The sequence below is a fragment of the Gasterosteus aculeatus genome, chromosome 4 (genome assembly GCF_964276395.1).
Source record: "Gasterosteus aculeatus chromosome 4, fGasAcu3.hap1.1, whole genome shotgun sequence".
Lineage (NCBI taxonomy): Eukaryota > Metazoa > Chordata > Actinopteri > Perciformes > Gasterosteidae > Gasterosteus > Gasterosteus aculeatus.
The window spans coordinates 32725466-32743591 of NC_135691.1; the positions used below are offsets into that span (position 1 = coordinate 32725466).

General features: G+C 45.6%; 3 protein-coding genes and 1 long non-coding RNA gene across 6 annotated transcripts; 2 read left to right on the plus strand and 2 right to left on the minus strand.

Annotated features, from left to right (window-relative positions):
* Positions 1-9: 9 nt before the first annotated feature.
* ada2b (adenosine deaminase 2b) lies at positions 10-3754 on the plus strand. Its single transcript, XM_040174175.2, has 10 exons — positions 10-69; positions 282-663; positions 910-1129; positions 1205-1415; positions 1532-1659; positions 2293-2383; positions 2483-2591; positions 2704-2861; positions 2983-3185; positions 3356-3754. The coding sequence occupies exons 2-10, from the start codon at positions 363-365 to the stop codon at positions 3441-3443; spliced, it is 1509 nt and encodes a 502-aa protein (XP_040030109.2). The 5' UTR covers positions 10-69; positions 282-362; the 3' UTR covers positions 3444-3754.
* Positions 3280-7770, minus strand: LOC120817709 (putative polypeptide N-acetylgalactosaminyltransferase 8). The gene is made up of 13 exons (XM_040174173.2): positions 7725-7770; positions 7375-7599; positions 6713-6956; positions 6375-6541; positions 5959-6142; positions 5693-5890; positions 5303-5417; positions 4905-5090; positions 4626-4763; positions 4275-4370; positions 4038-4205; positions 3796-3937; positions 3280-3377 (listed from the first exon to the last, which is right to left on the minus strand). The coding sequence occupies exons 1-12, from the start codon at positions 7753-7755 to the stop codon at positions 3803-3805; spliced, it is 1887 nt and encodes a 628-aa protein (XP_040030107.2). The 5' UTR covers positions 7756-7770; the 3' UTR covers positions 3280-3377; positions 3796-3802.
* A 722-nt stretch (positions 7771-8492) lies between these two features.
* On the minus strand, positions 8493-13034 carry rad51ap1 (RAD51 associated protein 1). 3 transcript variants are annotated; one of them, XM_078100399.1, is made up of 9 exons: positions 12948-13034; positions 11588-11634; positions 10943-11078; positions 10412-10520; positions 10246-10330; positions 10007-10147; positions 9731-9913; positions 9376-9510; positions 8493-9283 (listed from the first exon to the last, which is right to left on the minus strand). In XM_078100399.1, the coding sequence occupies exons 1-9, from the start codon at positions 13004-13006 to the stop codon at positions 9159-9161; spliced, it is 1020 nt and encodes a 339-aa protein (XP_077956525.1). In that variant the 5' UTR covers positions 13007-13034; the 3' UTR covers positions 8493-9158. The 3 variants fall into 3 exon arrangements, with proteins under 3 accessions (XP_077956525.1, XP_077956524.1, XP_077956526.1); XM_078100398.1 differs by having other exon boundaries at positions 9376-9513; XM_078100400.1 differs by lacking the exon at positions 12948-13034 and adding an exon at positions 11742-12099 and having other exon boundaries at positions 9376-9513.
* Positions 12296-14294, plus strand: LOC120818279 (uncharacterized). The gene is made up of 2 exons (XR_005712115.2): positions 12296-12381; positions 13379-14294. It is a non-coding gene; the product is annotated as an uncharacterized LOC120818279 (long non-coding RNA).
* Positions 14295-18126: the final 3832 nt, after the last annotated feature.

The following is an 18126-nucleotide window of genomic DNA, read 5'->3' on the forward strand; positions in this document are numbered from 1 at the left end:
CGAGTATTTCGCTGACTTCCTCGACTGACAGCGGAGTAGAGACACCGGACACCACGAGCTCCCCGACTCGTAAGTATTCTCTTGTTAAAGTAGCTGTCCTTTTAAAAAAAACAAACAGTTTATTATCACTTTCCTGCACTTTCCCCTCGGTTCACTTTCTTTAATCTCTGAAAGCGAAGCCGTTGCGTTGACGACCCTAAAACAAGTCCAAGCTGCGCGTCTCTGGTAAAAGGACCTAATGTCATTAGCGCGCGCGTCTCACAGAGCGACCCTTTCTTCAGAGCCTCGACCCGAGGCCGATCTGCTCTCCCGGGTGGCGCCACGGATCATGTTCTAGCGTCCGCCTGTGGCACAGCGAGGACATGGCGGTCCAAACCCCGCGGGCTCTGGTCTCCTGCGCGTCCCTCCTGTGGTTGGCGAGGGCGGCCGGCGGGATGCCGTTCCCCGCGCAGAGGGACCTGCTGATGCGGCAGGAGGTGTCCAGGCAGATGGGAGGCGGCGTGACGCTGACGGCGGCCGAGCAGAAGCTGGACGCTGACCTCCGTCGCTTAAAGGAGCGAGAGATGTCCGTCGCGCGGTTCCCTCCGGCCCTCCACTTCTTCAAGGCCAGGCCTCTCATCCAGCAGAGCCCGGTCTTCAAACTGCTGCAGAAGATGCCCAAAGGTCAGACTGTATTTTGAGCTCGGGTCTACTTTGATGACTTCATGTGGTGTTTCGTTATACATGTTGTGGCTGGACAGCATTGACTTTTCAGACTAACAAGGCTCACTTTGTAGACAAAGACGAGGTCATTTGAGGGGCCCCGAGGGGGAGGTCAAGGGTCGACCGTTTCATTATCCGCCCGCGGTCTTGATTTGATGCGACTCTCCGCCTCGAGTCTGAGGTTTCGTCCGGTTGCCTCGGTGACAGGCGCCGCGCTGCACGTCCACACCTCCTCGCTGGTCGGCGTGGAGTGGCTGGTGAAGAACGTCACCTACAGGCCCCACTGCCACATCTGCTTCACCTGGGACAACTCGGTCCGCTTCCTCTTCTCCGAGCGCCGGCCGTTCCCTCGGTGGGACTGCTTCTACTGGCAGCTGCTCGGGACCCTGAGGGCCCGGATAGGAGACACCTCGGGCTTCGATAACAGGTGGGAGTAAGACGTCGGCCTCTCGGGCTGAGATGAAGCGGGAGAACTTCACCCCGACTGTTGTTTGCTTTTCAGTTTAATGCAGCACCTCACGCTGTTCACCGAGGATCCGGACGGCGAGTACCCGAGCCAGGAGGTGGTGTGGGAGAAGTTTGAGAAGGTCTTCATCGCGGCCGCCGGCCTGATCACCCACGCTCCCGTGCTGAGGGACTACTTCTACCGGGGCTTAGAGGAGCTCCTCCAGGACAACGTCATGTACCTGGAACTCAGGAGCGGCCTCTCGAAGGTTCGCGCTCTCGTTTGTGTTTGTTTCGTGCCCGACTCCCCCCCCCCCGCCGAGAGGAGGCGGGGCTCCTCCTCTCAGCAGCAATGCTCGACCCGCTGTTCATTCGTGTGTTTCAGACGTATGAGCTGGATGGGACCGTTCACGACACGGCCTGGACCCTCAGAACCTTCCAAGAGGTCACACGGAAGTTCGTATCGGATCATCCGGACTTTCTCGGGGCTCGTGTCATATTTTCTGTGCACAGGTACTGAACACTTCTCAGATCTTATTGTACAATTACTCGTATTTTGAGTAGTTCTGTTCATTTGAAATGGATGTTGGAATATTGTTTGAGTTGTAACAGATTTATACACAAGGACCAGATGGACTGTTTATGGTTTTTACTTAAGTTATTTATTGCATAAACATTTTATTCTTGGAAAGCTCTTGAATTGTTATTATTGCAATGATTCTTTTTTGCTATGATGATAATATTTACTACATTTAAGAGATACATCCTCAATCATATACAGGATTTTAGGATTTAGGAACAATTTCCACACCATTCACATTTAACTGTTTTATTCAGTTGGTTGATATTGTGTAGCAAATTACATAAATCGTTGAAGGATCATCTTGACCATCAATGCATTTAGAGATAATACGCATTCATTTTGAATAGCTTTCATAGCATTTGGGGATTGGTGGTGGAAGTAAATCAGTTAAATCTACTGTATTAAAGGCGTGACTCTTATACAGTCTTGTACAAGTATAACGTACTATTTGCAGTACGTAATACTTATCTAAAGCGTGTTTAGTTCACCACGGCCTGATTGTAAAAAATCTTTGACATTCAGTTACAGAATGTAGTTTTTATAATCGTTGCTGCTCTCCTCAGGGCTCTGAGTGTCTCCGAGGTCAAAGCAGCTGTGAAAGAAGCCATTCAGTTGCAAACGGACTTTCCAGACGTGGTGGCAGGATTCGACATGGTGAGAAGAAATCCGCCTGGTTGAACCAGTTGGAAGTAAAACGCTATTTGTCGCGACGGTTTAAGTTGCTCATGGGCGAGCTGACGTCGCCGTCTGCAGGTCGGCAGGGAGGACGGCGGCCGCAGTCTTTGGTTCTTCAGGGACGCCCTTTCTCTGCCCGCTGAACTCGGGGTCACGCTGCCGTATTTCTTTCACGCGGGGGAAACAGGTGGTCGCACACAGAACACGACTCATAGTTACAAATCAGCAGCCGCTTTCTTAAAAGTTGAACGCAGCTTTTTAAACCTACTGATTTTTTTTTTCCTCCTCCTACTCGCCAGATGACGACGGCACCGACGTGGATCAGAACGTCCTCGACGCGCTCCTGTTCAACACCACGCGCATCGGGCACGGCTACGCTCTGGCGCACCACCCGCTCGCCAAAGAGCTTTCCAGGAAAAGGAACGTGGCGGTGGAGCTGTGCCCCATCTCAAACCAGGTGAGACAACCGGCTCTAAAAGCAGCACGTGACCTCTGACCCTCAACTGAGGAATCCTTACAAAAACGGCGCCTGTCTTCATACACAACGCCCGTCAATGTGTTTGACCTCTGACCTCCAGGTGCTGAGGCTGGTCTCGGACCTCCGTAACCACCCGGCGGCTGTGCTGATGTCCGAGGGTCACCCGATGGTGATCAGCTCCGACGACCCGTCTCTGTTCGGCACCACGGGCCTCTCCTACGACTTCTACGAGGCCTTTGTAGGCATCGGAGGATTGAAAGCTAACCTGGGCACTCTCAAAGAGCTGGCCCTTAACTCCATCAGGTGACCCCTTGATTTCATCCATCCCAGTTTCAAAGTATTAAGTAAGATGATGTTCATATCAACTGCTAGACACTGGAAGCATCGAATAATGGGATTTATAGAGTGTAGCCGTTTATTTTTAATCCAACAATTCACCCTTTACAAATAGTGCCACGTGTCTCCTGCTGCAGGTTCAGCTCGCTGCCGCCTCATCTGAAGGACAAAGGACTCGTCATGTGGCAGAAAAAATGGGACGCCTTCATCTTCCACCATTCATGACAACCAGACCGAATTCTCTCCCACATAATGGAAAAAGTGTGTATTTGGCCTTTGTTAAGCAACTACTACGCAGAAAGTGGACTTTAAAGCGGCATGCTGGGGAGAAATGCGACGCTCAAACATCCTGCTCTGCCCTGCGCGGTTCACAGCTGCCCACAGACAAGAAAAAGGGATTTTTACACACAAAATCTGCCATAGAAAATGTTCACTTTTGACTTTTTTGTATTCAGAACTTAGGAAAAGGAAGGTGTAACTGTATTGCAGTTAATTCTTTGGGGGGAAAAAATAAATATTTATCATTTTATGCCACATTTTGCTTGTGAATCCATGTTGTCCTTTGTCCCCCACCCACCGTGTCTTCATTGCTCCTTGATAAGATATTGAATTTTCCAGCTCTGACCGGTGCACTGCTGGACAACAAGTCCGTACGCGCCGTGATCGGCCATCACAATTTCCAGGCATCTCTTTGTTTCTCTGTTCTGGATCGGCCCATCCTGGGAATAACAATTACAACAATAAAAGCGCATTTCATTTTCTTCAAACAGACCAACCTCTTTGGTGTGGATTTAAGATTTTAAAAACTTTGATCTTTACCTGTTCAAAATCCCAAAGCATGTGGAATCTCTTCTGCTTGGCTATCTTGCAGTCATAGAGTCCCGGGTGCACCCCCGTGCCCGGGTCCACCAGGCAGCGGTTGCTGTTGTACTTGTGCGATTTGATTCCACCGATGTACAGTTGTCCATCGGTGCGATAATAACAGTGCTGCATCAGAAGAACCGTGATTACCCGCAGACAGAAATAAAGATGCCAGCAGTGAATCTCTGCGCGTACCTGCGAGGAGTAGGAGTGGCACCCATATGTAATGGGGGTGTTCCCCGGCGTCGGGCCTTGGTCAACGCAGAGATCGGTCTTCAAACTGTTGATCAGCTGCCAACAGAAACCGATTTAAAAACGTCACATGAAACCTCAGAGGCTTCAGGCCTCAAACAGCCGTCTGATGTAGATTTCTAGCCCTTACTACTACTGAATAGTGCATCTCGTGGGGACTATTTTCAGCTGTCCACGAGCCATACACCGCAGGTACAGGATTGAACACGTACATTTATTTCTTAAAAAAGGTGCTATTGACATTTTCACCAGATGTTCATTAGCAACCCGAGTAATCCATGCATACAAACTCACCACTCCATAAGCTAGCAGGTCGTGCAGAGGGTCCAGCAGGGGGTAAACATTATCCAGATACCACTTAAAGGGCTTACAGTTCAGCCTCTCTCTCAGCGCTTTCCTCTCCGACACGTCCCCGATGTCGATCCCGTGCGCCTGAGCGGGAAACACAAGATTACACCATGAAGAAACGACAGAAATACCGTTTGACAAAATGAGAGGAAACCGCAAAGAGTCACGTTCTCCAAAGCGTTCCTCATGAGACCCCATTCGTGTAATGGAGTCCGTCCCACTCACCTTTAAGGGAATGTTCCAAGCAATGTTGACGTTGTGTTTATAGTCATCCAGCCAAACCTCGGCCATCCTCAGTGCGTTGCGCTTCACCATGTCGCTCAGATCTCGGAGGTAAGGCTTGGAGGCCCGCTCAATGTGGGCAATTTTAGAGCAAGGTATGACCTCTATGCTTCCGCCACACAGCCACACCTGCCGCAAAGCAGAGGGTTTTCAGGACGTTTAACATGTATGCACGCGATTCAGTAAGTAAAATTACACTGCACGAGTGTAAAGCGATTTGAACCTATCGCAGCATGCGGTCTACAAAAGAAAGGATCCTGTACGAATCACCAACATCCGACGGATATAAAGTGTGTCTTTCTCTCCCGTTGCGGCATTCTCAGTCACCCTGTGAATCTCACCCGGATGCCGAGCTCCACGTTCTCGCCGCCGTAGATTTTCATTCCACCATCAAGGCTTCCGATCTCGCCAAAAAAACGCCGATCAGCTACAACAATCCCCATGATGGAGGGGCTTCTGAAGACAAGAATTTCACAAACATACTCGAGATGAAAATAGCAGCCGTACTTCAAAATACAGAAGCTGTGCACCAGTTTCACTTGCAAGATTTAATTTATTGAAGTCAGTGTCCAACAGATTCAAAGATTTAGGCCTATGCTTAAAAGTCTGTGATATGGTTTGTCACTGAGCATCTGCACATAGTTTATTTCTTACCCTGATCTTGAGTTAAAAAAAGAAAGAAAGAAATAGTACAATAGTCTTTTTTAAATGTGTTTTCGGAGTAAACTTACTTCCCAGGGAGTGACTCGTCCTTGAGAGCGTACCACTCGGGTCTGAAGGACTCGTACATGCACCACATGGCCCAGTCAAAGGCATCCGCCGCAGGCATGTAGGGAACCAGCGTCAAGTCGTCGTAATTGACTTTGTCAAACACCGGGGTCACGATCACCGTGCGGTCCTCTTTGATCCGAGCCAGCAGCGGCTCTGCCCTGGACAAAAGGCGACGGAAGCTTAAACGCGGCGACACGCAACAAGATCACGGACCACTGAAACCAACCATTGCACGTGGACTTCGACGTGTGCGTCCAAGATGGCCACGACGTCCCCGGCGGCGGCCTTCCACCCCGACAGCCTGGCCCGGGTGAGGCCGAGCTGCTCAGGGTGCCGGACTTTCTTCACCAGGCCCGGGCGCTCCTCGTGGATGGAGTAAATGTATTCATCCAGTTTCTCCTTTAGATCCTCTGCAGAAAGCAAAGAGCCACCGAAGCTGTGGATTCACTCGATATGAACTCGTTGTATGAGAGACAACGCTGATACAATGTGGAGACTATATAAAAAGGTTTGGACACACTCCTGCTTAAGGTACGGTCACATTAGAGGTGCAGGTACAGGAATCCGTCGCTGCAGGCAGCTATAAAAAAAATAAAAAAAACCCAGAGAGCAGATCGGTTGTGACGCAGCGGGGCGACGTACCATTACTGCTGTGGTCGTCCACCAGTATGATTTCCTTCAGCAGGCGGGCCGGCGTTTTGTCTATGACGCTGCGGACGGCCCTTTTGATGATAGAAAGGGCTTCATCCAGGTAAATTAGAATGACGCTGAGGGAAGGCAGATCTTCCGGGTACTTCTTCTCCGCACACCTGCGAGAGGGTAAAAAAGGGGGAGTTTGGGGGTTTGTAAGAAACATTTGGCTCTGAACCCTTTTTTTTAATGCATTTTTAAAATGTTAAATCACTAGATGAAAAAGCTCATCTTAGAGCTTTGACTGAGCAGTGGTTTTATGGTTAATTAATGGTCAGCGGGCAGTTCACCTGGCCGGCCGGGTGTCGGGGATCTCTCTGTTGAGGGGCAGTCGGTCGCTGAGGAAGGCGTTGTAGCCGTAGCTCTGGAACAACGCCTCGGCCTCCTTCTGCTCCTCCTCGGACAGCCCGTCGCCCCACTTGCTGAACAGGTACGAGTTCGGGTACAGCTTCCTCACCACTTTCTTCCCCTTCTTCACTTCTGCGTTCTGCTGTTTCTCCAGTTCCTTTTTTTCCATTTTATTCATCAGGACGACTGTTGGGAGAAAACGCACCATCGGAGTATTTGCTTAAGCCTTGTTTGCAAATTACTTTCAGACGGCCTTTAGATGGGCCCCTCCCTGAAACAAATATGTGAGCGTCTACCACTGACCAGTCATCGGTCAGCGTATTTGCACTGGTGTAGTTTGATAAGCACGGACTATTTACAGATGTTCTTTCATGCTTTTTAATCTATTGCACAAACTGAGGCTGAAAATTGATAAAATCATTTATTTGGGGATTTGCTAGAAAGTCGTTGTTTGAAAATGTGAGGCAACTTCTTTATAAAATCAATTCACAGCACTCATGATCTTTTTTAAGTGTTACGTCTTCTTTGAAAATCTGATTGAATCTGGAAACCTTTGGACTTTCAATCCAACATTTATGTATTGGAAGTACATTCTGGCACTCACGCAGTCGGTCGATGTGGTCTTCCATCTTGCCCATCCTCATGAGCATTCCCTTCTCCCGGATGGAGTCATTGCGGTTTGCCCTCTGGAGCCTCTCCGAATGCGTACGAACCTCCCGCTTAATGGAGCCGAGGTACAACAGACCAGCAGCCACCACGAAGGCGAGGAGTGACCCTTTAATCCAGCCAGATCGCATCCTGCTGCTTCTCTGCATGTCATGCGTTTGGTCTCCTCAAAAGGAAAAAAATAAAAGGAGCAGGGGAGTCGTTGCCTGCTTTTAATCTCAGGTGTCCTCTCTTTCTCTCTACCCTTTATGCACACACTCAAACTCCCATACAAATGAAGTCAAGCACATTGAACCACTGCAGCTGTGTTATCCGACATCCTGAAGTCCAGACCAGATCTGTCGGGTAGTTTTCCCATCCGGTTTTCACTCTGCTGCCTCTTTGTTGCATCACACCAGGTGCATATGATCAGCTGTTGACTTGGGAAGGGTAGAAAACCAGCAGCACTCTGCAGGAAACCGGAACAGGGATTCAGCTACAACCTTCATCGGTTGTAGCTGAATCAACCTTTTCCAATTTAACAGCAGATGATCAAGCTGAGAAAGTTTTTTTTAGGTTTGAGATATTGAGAACCGGATCTCTTTTGATTAAAAAGAGAAAAATCTGAGCTTAAGCTCAAATAAATTATACACTTAAGTGAGTATAAATATTTGCCACTAATATGTATTTATTTATAATAAGTAAGCAGTCAGTTTGATTCAATCATTTTTGCTGTTCTTTAAGCATACTAATTAACTACTAATACTGTGTGCACATGGGGGTTATCTAAAGGAGCAGCAGGTAAACAGAATGCCTGCATAGACAATCGTATCTCTTGTTTGTGTAAGAGCGCATGCTTTAATGCACTGTACTCTAGAGTACAGAAAGTCCCAGTGTAGCATTTGGATACGTCGTAAAAAGGTCATAAAAAGTACAGTATGTTTACTGTGGCAAATTCAATTAACGTATGAACACATTCAGCTCTCCTGAAATAAGACAGATGGTTGGTGTTCAACAGCTGGGAAACGGATTACCAAGAGCAGGAATTGAAGAAATCAACCCAATGAACAGCTTGAATGCTCTTTTTCAATTTTATTCTGTTACAGACAACACACAATAAGACAAATATTTTCGCTACATTGTGAAATAATGAAACTGATTAGACTTCCAAATCCTTTCTGTCCTGCTGCTCTTAAATAGAGGAAAGTCCAAAAAACGAGCACAGCAGCTCCTCTGACCATGTTTGTGAGCTTTTGGTTTGCTACGTACAAAATGAAAGTCAGTAATGAATTTGAAAAATGAAAGACAAACATTGTATTTTAATAAAGCATAGTTGCTACAGTCACAACTGCAATGATTGTAAATGGATGCAATACCTCAGCATACAGAATTAAACTTCATTTTATTTAATATATATGTACACAATATACAGCGTTTTGCACACAGTTGGAAAGAGAGGGTTTATTGCTAGTTTTGTAAACTCCAATTGGAATATCTACGCACACAATTACTGTACTTTTATTGAGTGACAATGACACATAAGCTGCATCACCTTTTCACAACGTACAGTGACTTAATGTGCCCGATGCTGAGAATCAGGAGAAAATACTAACATCCCTTTACTTACTTTATATGATTTGAATATTTACAAACTTTTTTTTTTCTCCAAATATAAAAAGCTAAAAGTACAACACAAATTGACAGACGGATTGTGTGTGTGGGGGGGGGGCATTGACAGACGGGTCAGTGACTGGAAACGCTGGGGTGAAGAGGTTTGACGCGAACCCGGCGGGACAGACCGAGGCGCAGACCCTGACCCGGAGACTTCGATGCTGGACTGGAGGAAGACGGACTCCGTCCGACTTGAGCTGAGGAGACGACAGAAAGAAACGTTCAGCGTTCAATTTACCGAAATATACCGTAAACATCTGCGACGGTTAATGTCGCTGCTGGTGTTCACCTGGTGGGTTCCACTTGGGTATCCTGCCGCCCCCCGCTGGGCTCAGAGATAACAGGGGGGGGGAAGCTGTGGACGATGAGGCGGGTTTTTTGGGAGCAAGTTTGGCCGATGGAGGACTTCTCACCGGTGTGGAAGCTGCTGTGAGACAAGCGACAAAAGGGCATTTAAATGCATTTATATTGTAACATCCATAAACATACTGATATATGCATCGTACACATATCAATAAAGACACACTTCAACGTGTCAGGAGGAGCCAGGGATTGACTCGCCAACCTTGTTCTGAGAGGACAACCTGCTCTACCAGCCTGCACAGCAAAGAATGAATCTTCTGTGATAAACCTCAAGAACCTACCAACTGCCTGGGTTTTAGACTTTGGGGTTTTTGAGGGTGGCTTTTCTTCTTTAAAGGCAGGAGGTGGTTTGGTCTTCTCGTTCTTGGTAACTTTCTCCTTTTTGGTTTTGCTGAATTTCTTCTCTGTGAATTCCTCATCCTCACTCTCATCCGGTTCATTGAAATCGTCGTCACTTTCCGAGTCTGGAAAGGTGTCATTGTTATTTTTATAGATGCCGAACACTGGTAACATTAAACAGAAACCAGATATTTAGGGAGCTGTAATAAAAGGACAACCTGGTGTCAGTTTGGGCTCGTAGTCTTCATCATCGTCGTCGTCTGCAGGCTTTCTATTCTGCTCCTCAGGGGCTCTGGTGGCAGATTTTCTTTGTCTGGAATGGCAAGTTGACTCTTTTTCTGATGTGATTGTATCCAGGCCTAAAAGAAAAAACAGGAGGATGCTCAAAACCAAATTGAAGGTACATAACAAATGGGCAATAATGCATGTTCAGTGAGAAATTATTAGGTCAATTTACCCCAAACTGTCAAATCCACACTGCAGTTGGACAGGTGAGCTGAAGTTGGATCCGTGTTTTCATCGACTGGAACTGGACTCTTGACATCTGAAGACATGTCGGATTGACTTAAGTTGACACCATTTTAAAAATAGAAAACAAATCTATGGTTTCTGAACTAAATCATATCTTTATGGGCTGATGGCTGGTCCTTTATTCCACCTCCATTATTTAGCAAGGATAGTGTAATGGCTGCCTCGAGATCTCTTTTGTGCACCCTCTCGTCTAATGGTTTTCTGTGAAGAACAAGTAAAAAACAACAACACACATTTCATTCCATGAATCAAATTCTTTGAAAATCAACCGATTAATTAACAGACTTATCCCAAAATATAAATACCATCATAGGAATGATGCATTAAACGCAAATAGGATTTTATAACTACGCACTAATATTAGTACTACAAGTACTACTGTCTATGTACTTGAGAAGCAAGCTGCGGCTTTATTCAAACAAAAAAAAATAAAAAATCCTCAAATTACCCACTGCCTTGTTGAACATAAAATAATGTGCGTACTGTGTATTTTGTCCTTTATTGACGACTGTAGTTGAAATAATCCTGAGTTATAGCCGACTCACAACCAAACAACTCTGATGACCGTTTCTCTGTATTTTTACATGGTTCCTTCTGTTATATTAGCTTCTCTGCTTATGCACCTGCTCTTCTGGCTCATCGCAGATTGTGAGTTGGACTCCTGATGGGATGACGTGCTTGATGATTTCTTGTGCTCCTGTTTCACGTCTTCCCTGGCCCGTTTGCTGGGCGGAGCCTTCACGAAGGCAAAATCCTCATCTGTCACAACATGAAGTGAGAAAACAGAGAGACGTTGGTGTGGGAAGAGGCTGAGCCTGTTTGTGTACGTCCGTGTACACCCTCAAGTCTAGGAAATCTTACGAATCCTGCAAATGAGCTTTAGCTACTGGTGCAAGCTTAAGAACACTTGAACTTGTAATATCTAAATAAAAATGGCACAATAATTCAGCATAAGACTAAGAAATTAAGTATTTGTTGTTTGTGATGAAGACACTCAAAGATGTCGTCACAGAAAAGAATCCTTGAGCAGTAAGAGTAGCTTGAAAAACAATTGGAGTAATAGCATGTTGAAAAAATTGTCCTAGTACAGTATACTGAAAAAAGGCAATACAAATAATATCAAAAAAATATAAAGCATGTCAAGAAATGGCATAAATTTGTAATAATACTGCGTGTCATAGTACATTCTGTCAAAAATAGAGTAAGTAATTATATACATACTGTTGGCTTAGTAACATTAATTGAGGTAATATCTAATATCTGCTCACCATCGTCAAAGTCTTTTGCTTCAGAGTAATTCACAACCTTCGTCTTCCTGTGTGTCAACAATCAAACATGTGAACAAACAACAGAGTGTTAGACTGAAACCGACCAGATCAGGCACAAATAACACGAGTGGGGTTTTAAAAGTAGTTTACAAACCTCGGTGGTCGGTCCATTGCTTGTCTAATCAATAATGTCAACCTAGTTTAGCTGTAAATTGGCAATTGGTAAGACACTAAAAACACCAGCTAATGTTTGTTACCTGGAGAAGCTAACCTAGCATTGATAGTTTTAAATGCTATCTGGCCTCCGATCATCCACCGAGTGAAATGTGTCAGACCCCAGTAACGCTAACCAGCATGTTTAACCGGCATCTATTAATTCATGTTAGTTCTGTTCTATTGTTTTTGTCACAGAAGTCATCTGGAGGGCTTCCTCTACGCGTTCAATTAGCGCGCCTGAACCAAACGGACATTACCGGAAGTGACGTTTCGCTGACGAACGTCACGTAAAAGCCGATATGCGTACAATGGGAGCAGATTCGTTTGATCCAAAATTATTCACAGAATTATCCACATAGACTGTCGTCTTTGTGGATTTTCAAAAATAAGGAGAGAAAACGATTACTGGTGGGCGAATGTCTAAACAAGCATAACCACCTTTAAATAACGTAAAACTACTTGTTTTATATTTGTCTTTAGAAGATAATGTGCCGAATCCACTTCTGTTAAACCCCACGGCGTTATTTTTTAGCTGGGGGAATGGACTGAACCGAACCTTACGAACTGTGCTTATTCTGGTCAGTGTGCTGTGTTTTCAGACACTAGATACGTTTTTAAGGAAGTATAAATAGACGTAGGTATATTGGGTCTAAGTAGTTATTGTATGTTACTAATATCATAAATGTCGTTGTGTCTGTAAACAGTAAAAATAACTATAACTGTTCGTTGATCCCACACAGAAACAGGTAATGTTCAGATTAAAATGGGTGATATTGTACGATGACACTGAAAGAATGAGGACTTTTCGTGCACTGATAAATTAAACTAACTCAACAGTTTTATTGAAATACAATACAATGTGATATTATCTAATCCATACAGCTCTTTTTCTTAAGTTGTTACTTGAATTGTATTTTTTCCCTGTAAATGTCCTTTCTAACATATTTTTTGCAATCTAAATAATATGCACATGTATCTAACTGAAATTGGTATCTAGTCCGGTAAATAAATGGTGAGCTTAATGTGTGCTGCCTGCCAGCTGGTGTCTCTGTGCTTCCTGTTATTCTGAGTAAATAGTTTTACCAGAAAAAAAGGAACATTTTTAAACATCTTATTCCAAAGGCAGTTGAAAGTACTTACTTACCAATCCCGCACCAACCCGCGGCACCAGGCTGCCAAACCTAAGTTTGCCCGACTGAACATGTAGGTGTGTGGGGGCGGTGACTGAATAAAACAAACATCCTTTACTTAAAAATATGTTTGGTGATTCAAAAAGGAAAGACGGAAATAATTCACATTAACTATTCCAACTACTGCGTGTTAATGATGTACTTGCGGATACTGTCTATCAACTGTATAAATATATTTAAAGACATATATTAGACATATTTCAGATTTTAAATAAACCTGAAACTCTGTTCTGATATTAATGTGACAATTATTTGTCTCCTCTGAACTTATCCGTTGGACTACATGTTACATTTTACCCATCATCTTATCGCCCACGGTTGAAATTGACCAAATTATGAAAATGTCTTTGACTTTGTGATGACATTTCTGCTCTTCCCTCTGCAGGCCACCACTGCGTTAATGAGGCCCATGAGTGAGTTCAGCATCCAGCAGATGGCAGCAGGAGGCTGACGCTTCGGGGTCTCTCATCGCCGAGGTATTGATGATTGACACACGAAACGTGACGTGTCCACAGCCACCCGCTCGCCCACTCTCAGGGCGGAAGCGACCCCGGGCCCCCTCTGATGTGCGTCTAAGAGAGCGGCAGCCATCCCCGAGGGTTGTCATTTTCCACTTTGTGAGTGGGTGGCTGTCGGCCGCGGTTTGTCGCCCAGTGGACCTGGACCAAGACGCTCGTTGAAGGTCCCCGTGTCCGGGCCCAGACGAGGGAGGAAGACGTCCAGCCGTGGGGGCCAACGGGCCTTGTGGTCGCGCATTCCTGAACTCCTCCGGCACTGCCCACACACGCTTGACCAAAATATCTGATCCAGCCGTGCAAAGCGCTGCATGCGGCCACAACATCACGTCTCCATTCACGCATATAGATGTGCGTGATGTATTGTAAACACCTGAGAAATCATAAACTAAAACTACACACGGGTTGATAATCTCAGGTGTACATCCCTTTTTGACTTTGCACAAGGAATGATTTAGATTGCTTTGCATTGCTGGAGTTAATGCACCCTCCTGGTTTATGACTCTGCTAAAAGATAGGTACTGAAAATTGTTGTGAGTTAAAAATATTCAGGGATGTTAAATGTTTGAAATAAGGAAATTGTGTAGATTTAGTTCTCATGCATTTTTACTCAATGGTGCACTGATTATTTATTTTGGATACATATTTGGAACAGAAATTGTTGCAACATTCTCATTTAAATATTATGCATACTTTTACTGGGGAGCTTATTTAAGGTTTTTGCTAATTAAAAATACCAGACATCATATTGTGTGCAATAAAACACGCATCCTGTTTTCTGCCTGAGTGGATTTTCATATTTTGTAGTTTAATTAGCTGTATTGTGGGAAAAACAACGCATTGCCTGGGCTTTGAAAGGTGTGCTATAAACAAGGGTCATTATTATTATAATATTTGTGTTATAATGTATGGGACATGAGTAACACACAACTCCAACAACTCCACAACAATTCATGTTTGTACACACAAACTGTGTCATAGCTAGTCCTTCTACAACTGTTTGACTCACCACATATTAAATAGCATTACATTATCTGCACCTGTTGTGTTTCCAGATATTTAACAAACGCACAACTGTGATTTGTACCCGTGGCAGCAGCGGGCCGTATTACCGGGCTATTTTGGAGTCGGACATGCAGCTGGATTTACCGGCCCGTTTGGTAGTCGTGAGGTCATCAGTGGTCTTAAGTTGAGCTTGTTAGTCGGAAGTGGTCAGGAGGCCGTTTTCCCCCCTCAACCACTGATGTGAATGCCATCATTATGCAGCGCACAGCATCTCTGAGTGGTACTTTGTGTGAGGCTCAGTTCAGCGCCGCGGTCCTTGTATGGCTGTTCCGCAGGTGGAGACTGCAGTGTTGTTATTTACAGTCCACGCGCGGCAAAGACCGAAAATAGAACGTTTCTTTCGGAGCGAGATGTTTTAGTTAAAGATGCAAAAGAATTGCCATGTTTTGCGTGGATGAAAAATGTTGCTTCCTCCATCCTTCTTCTCGCAAACTCGGTTATTATTGCTGAAGTATCTTTAGCTCTTCAGGGAGAGCAAATGCTCAGTCAATAAGGAAATCAACTTAGGTTTTGTTCCAGTTATTTACAAGCCTCAGACTAAATTTGACTCAATGGCTGAGTTTTCTCGGATATCCGGCGGGCGCTGCAGTGTCAGTGGGGTGTTGTTATTGCAAACCAGAAATGGCCCTGCAGCTGAAGTCTTCAGGCACGGACCCAGTGGCAACCACAGCACGGCCGCAGCAGCCACGGCGAACCAGAGTGGGCAGGCAGATCTGTCTATCAGTGGCTTCCGGAGTTTGTTTTTCAAGACCGTGTCTTCTCATGTGCATGCTTTCGCTTTTTTTGGGGGGCGGGGGGGAGGAGGGGGTACACACGAGTGGCCACAAAGCTAATTGCAAGGGAGATGGGAGACCGGCGAGAGGAGCAATCACAGAGAGATTTTCGTGCGGGCTTTTGATTGCACTAACGTGTGTTTATAGTAAACGCGGCAAAACCCACGATGACACAAAACAGGATTTAAGTTATGAATGCCTTTGGCTTTAAGCAGCTCTGCAGGTCCCACTCGTTGATCGTGCAAGAGCAGAGGTTTACATCATTTCTGTCTTGTGACCTCTGAAACTTGAGCGATCCACTTCTGATTGCCCATCACGGCTGGTTGTCCTTTGCTGCTGTGATGTTCCTGTCATGGAGGGTGAACATGGGGGAGAGAATGAATGACATGCGAGCATCCCGTCATCAAGATGGTTGGACCACAACACTGTGACAATATAACATTGTGTAATAATAATGAATGGTTTTCACTGGCTGATGGGATTAATGCTGCTATGATTAATGACATCCCATCGGAGCTTGGATTTGTCTCATATGAATGATTTTTAGAAGTCTGCAGAGGTGAACTTTGTATGTATATCACAGGAAAAGACACATTGAGGCCCATGCACCATATGTGACAAGAGCTGGGGGCTGTTGTAGTTCTATTAATCCGCTAATAGCATAGAGCACCCAACCCCCTGAAAAACATTCAGGGGCTGAGGTGCATTGTGCCAAGAAGAATGCATAGAATGAAAAAAACAATACATCTCTCTTGTCTGCAGCATCAAAATGTGTCTTTGGACGTCTTTGGCAAACTGCCCAAAAAACGCCATCATGTATAAGACATTCCTGCTTGTGATCGCTGACAAAATCAGGGCCCGAAAACCCGCAATCCGTCTTATCATTATATGTGTCGACAAGACGGCGAAGGGATCTAAACAGCATCAAAGGGCTGGACTCGGCTCAGCCCTGCCGGTTTTACACTGTGACACTATTTGAAATAGCATCTATAACGCAGAACCGAATCCGGCGCCCTGGGACAACCTTTGAACGGGGAGATCACTGGCAAAAGGACACAAGCACATGAGACCTCTGCGACTTAATGTCTCGTCATGCCCGGGATGCTCTGCGCTCATTGGCTGCATCGTTTGTTGATGGATCAGCTGGATCAGATTCTCTGTGGTGCATTTCGCACAAAGTAGTCTGACACAGTTTTCTTTGCTATCTTTAGCTGACCGTCCACAGCACATGATGCATCAGTTGGAGCTGATGTGACTTTGTGAACACATGTAACTCCCATTGCACAGATCCGCACTTCTCAGAAGTTGTCTTCAAAGTAAAGGAACATGGATCCCGGTCAAAGCGCATGCCAGTGCTGCAATGCAGTGAGTGATCATCAGTCAGAAGGGCAATGGATGTCCTACCATGTGTTTGACACCAGAGGGCGACGTGAGAGTGATGGGTTCAGGTGCAGCGGGAGCGTTGGTGTCCAACTTGAAATTTTCATTTTGGTTATTCTGACCATTCATATTTTTCCAAGTTAAAACATGTTGCACAACCCTTCTCCAACACACTGTGCTTTATCAAAGAAACGGTCTCTTGCTATCATTGTATGGTGCCTAATGCGATGTTCTTATATAGAGTCCACCAATCACTCAATGGTCTTTTTTACAAATCAACATTGCCATTAAATCAATCAATTTACAAATGAAATAAAATGTAAAACATACAATAGCAGACAACCTTTTCCTTTTTTCCATTCCATTCAAAATAAATGTGTAATGTGTTATTATTCCTGTTATAGTAACATTTAATTGGTAGTAATGCAATTGCTTAATATTTTTGGGTCCTTGTTACTTAAGTTTACCAGCACCCTGAAGCAGCCTAGTGGAATTCAGCCTTTATTACTTTTATGATTTACACCTGTTCAGGTCAAAATGTCTGATGTAAAAATGGCTTGTACCTGCTGAACTTTTGAGCACGGCCTACTTGCCTTTTGACCCACTAATAGAGTTATTACCCCCCCTGCTTGGCCCCAAGGGACCTGACTCTGTGAGCGTTGCAGAAATGGTGATAATGTATGAAGATGTTGGACTGCTGGTACTCAGACATGTCCCCTGGTCGCCTGGACATTTATTACCTGCATTTTGTTGAGTAAATCATTAATGTGTTAAATGCATTATTAATAGTCTTTTCTTCTGGGAAAACCACAACTTGTCACAGATTCCTCCGGATCATTCTTGAACACGACTGCATGTTAGCTGCTCTCCAGGACAGGCAGAACCTTTGATCGACTGCTAGTGGGTTTAGATTTTCCTCCAGCAGGGGCCGTGACAAAAATAAACGGTCTGATCTTTGTCGCGCTGGCCGGCCGACAGCAGCTCGGTCGGCGGTGACTCACTCTCTCAGCAGCGTGATCATTCCTGAACGCTCTCCAAACCCACACGCCAAATTGCCTCGGTCCTCCACTTCATTGCCGGCCGCTCGTCATTGTGTAGCGAGGTGGTCGCATCCTCAGGGGAGGGGCTGGGGGGGGGGGGTTTACCGGCGGCACCCTTCTCATCCCGTAGGGGTGAGAACGTGCAAAGCGGTGGGCAAATGTGCCGAGGGAATTCCTCGCATTCTCCTGCTCGGTCCTGGTGGCCTGGCTCGGTGTTGGGTTCCTGGGAGAGAGGGGAGAGGAGCCGGGGGGGGGGGTTGGGGAGGTGGGTTAGGGTGCCGACTCAGCAGTTGACACCTCCTCTGATCTCTATCTCCTCCAGCGGCCATAAACCAAACGGTCCAGCATGGCCGCCACGTA